Genomic DNA, 2,436 nt, shown 5'->3' with positions numbered 1-2,436 from the left:
AATATAATAATATAATTATTTAAGTATTTTCCAAATTCACAAATTAAAATCAATATAGAGTCTATATTTATCCAACTATTCACATAATTGACTTTTTTCATCTTTTTTATTATGAACTCATCTACATGAAGATTTCAACCATCAGGGATAAATTAGAATTAATAATATTTTTGGTTATTTGAAAAAATAATATTAATTTGAAATGGTGTAAAATATATTGTTTTGGCTATTTCAATTGATATGTGATTTCTTATATAATATCTACATGTACATACTATTGATTAATTTATAACATTTATTATATAATATATCCAACTTTTTATTAGAGTACTCCCCACTTAATGGAAATAATGGTAAGCTAACCGAAGTTAAACTAAGTTTCAAATTTTTAGCACACGGCAACCTTATTATTTTCAGTATACTTTTGTCATTTAACTTCATATCTATGATCTAAGAGCATCTTCAATGGGGTTAGCTATAATGGTTGGCTATAATAGTATAAAATAATGATTGGCTAAAACTTGCTGAACCTGTAAGGTGTGTGACTCCAATGGGGTTGGCTATAATGGTTGGCTATATTTTGAAACTACTATTTTATTGTTATTTTGAATACTTTTTGAATTCAAATTACAACGGCTATATTTCCAACGGTCATATTCCAACGGCTATATTTAAAACTTGTTATAAATAGTTGGTAAAACAAGGGATTGAGTAAAACACAAACTCAAATTCATTCTCACTTTAAAATCTTCTATATCGATAGATAACACCACACAGATGATTCTCGACATTATGCAAGCTGAAGAAGAAGAAGAACAAGAAAGAATGAGAATTGCTGCTGTCCACCTTCATCATCGGCGTCAGAGAGCAAACTTTGTCTCACAACACGGTGGTTCTGTAATGAATCATCGTGTAATTGATCGAAATAGAGAAGAAGGTCATGGTAGACTATATCAAGATTATTTTTCTGATACACCTACATACACGGAAACACAATTTCGTAGAAGATTTCGAATGCGCAGATCATTATTCTTACGTATCGAGGAAGCTGTTGTAGCTCATGATAATTATTTTACTCAAAGAACTGATGTTCTGGGAGTTCGTGGATTATCATCACTTCAAAAGGTGACAGCTGCGGTTAGGATGCTTGCTTATGGAACGGCTGCTGATGTTGTTGATGATTATGTACGTATTGGCGAAAGTACATCAGTAGAGAGTCTAAAAAGGTTTGTTAAAGCAATTGTTGAAATATTTGTTGCGGAATATTTGAGACGACCAAATACGGAAGATGTGTCTAGATTATTGGTAGAGAACGAACGACGTGGCTTTCCTGGAATGTTGGGAAGCATCGATTGTATGCATTGGAAGTGGAAAAATTGTCCAACTGCTTGGCAAGGTATGTATTCATGTCATGTTCGTGAACCAACTATTATATTAGAAGCAATAGCTTTAGAGGACTTGTGGATTTGGCATTCCTTTTTTGGATTACCAGGATCTTTGAATGACATCAATGTATTAGATCGATCACATCTATTTGAGAATTTGGCAGAAGGTCGTGGACCTGAAGTGAAGTATACTATCAACGGGAATGAATATAACATGGGCTATTATCTTGCTGATGGTATATATCCTTCATGGCCGACATTTGTTAAAACTATTCCAAAACCTCAAGGTAATAAAAGAAAGTTTTTTGCGGCTGCACAAGAATCTGTGAGAAAAGATGTTGAAAGAGCATTTGGTGTGTTACAATCTAGATTTGCAATGGTTCGTGGCCCATCAAGGTTTTGGGATGTGGACACAATGAAGTATATTATGACAGCTTGTATAATCTTGCACAACATGATCATCGAAGATGAAAGAGATATTCATATGGAACAAGAACACTTTGATACAGATGCTGAAATACCAACCGTGACACCGTCTCGCAATCATCCAAGGAACCTGAGAGAATTCATACAAGTGCATCAACAAATTCGAGACAAACAAACTCATATTCAGTTACAAAATGATCTTGTAGAACATCTTTGGCAGATCCACGGTGGTGACATGTAGTTGCTTTCACAATTTCCTCTATGTACTTGCTTTCACATTAATAAAAAGTTGCATTGATTAATAATAATAAGTTCTGTACATAACATCACAATATTAATCAAATAAACAGTTCAAACTAGGATATATTTTTGAGAATTCTAGCTTTAAGAGCTTCATAGTATTTTGCTTGATCTGGTGCCATGTTACTGGTGTCCATTGCCATGATGGAGGATTCGTACACATATCTTTCTCGCTCCTCCTTATGTTTCTCTCGCTCCTCCTTTGCTGCTCGAAGCTGCAACTTTTCTTTTTGCATTTGCACAAGTTCCTGTTGTAATTGCAAACTCTTATTAACTGATGCACTCCTTGCAGAAGCTAGAGCTGATGCTTCTTTTTGCATTGATT

General features: G+C 34.0%; 1 protein-coding gene across 1 annotated transcript; it reads left to right on the top strand.

Moving 5' to 3' along the window:
• The first annotated feature begins 792 nt into the window (after window positions 1-792).
• Window positions 793-2,052, top strand: LOC141714224 (uncharacterized). Its single transcript, XM_074517756.1, has 2 exons — window positions 793-1,331; window positions 1,545-2,052. Exons 1-2 carry the CDS (start codon window positions 793-795, stop codon window positions 2,050-2,052), a joined length of 1,047 nt encoding a protein of 348 aa, XP_074373857.1.
• Window positions 2,053-2,436: the final 384 nt, after the last annotated feature.

The sequence above is a fragment of the Apium graveolens genome, chromosome 3, assembly GCF_009905375.1.
Source record: "Apium graveolens cultivar Ventura chromosome 3, ASM990537v1, whole genome shotgun sequence".
In the NCBI taxonomy this organism is placed as follows: domain Eukaryota; kingdom Viridiplantae; phylum Streptophyta; class Magnoliopsida; order Apiales; family Apiaceae; genus Apium; species Apium graveolens.
The sequence above is the reverse complement of the archived record's forward strand: the minus strand, read 5'-3'. Positions and strand labels throughout refer to the sequence as shown.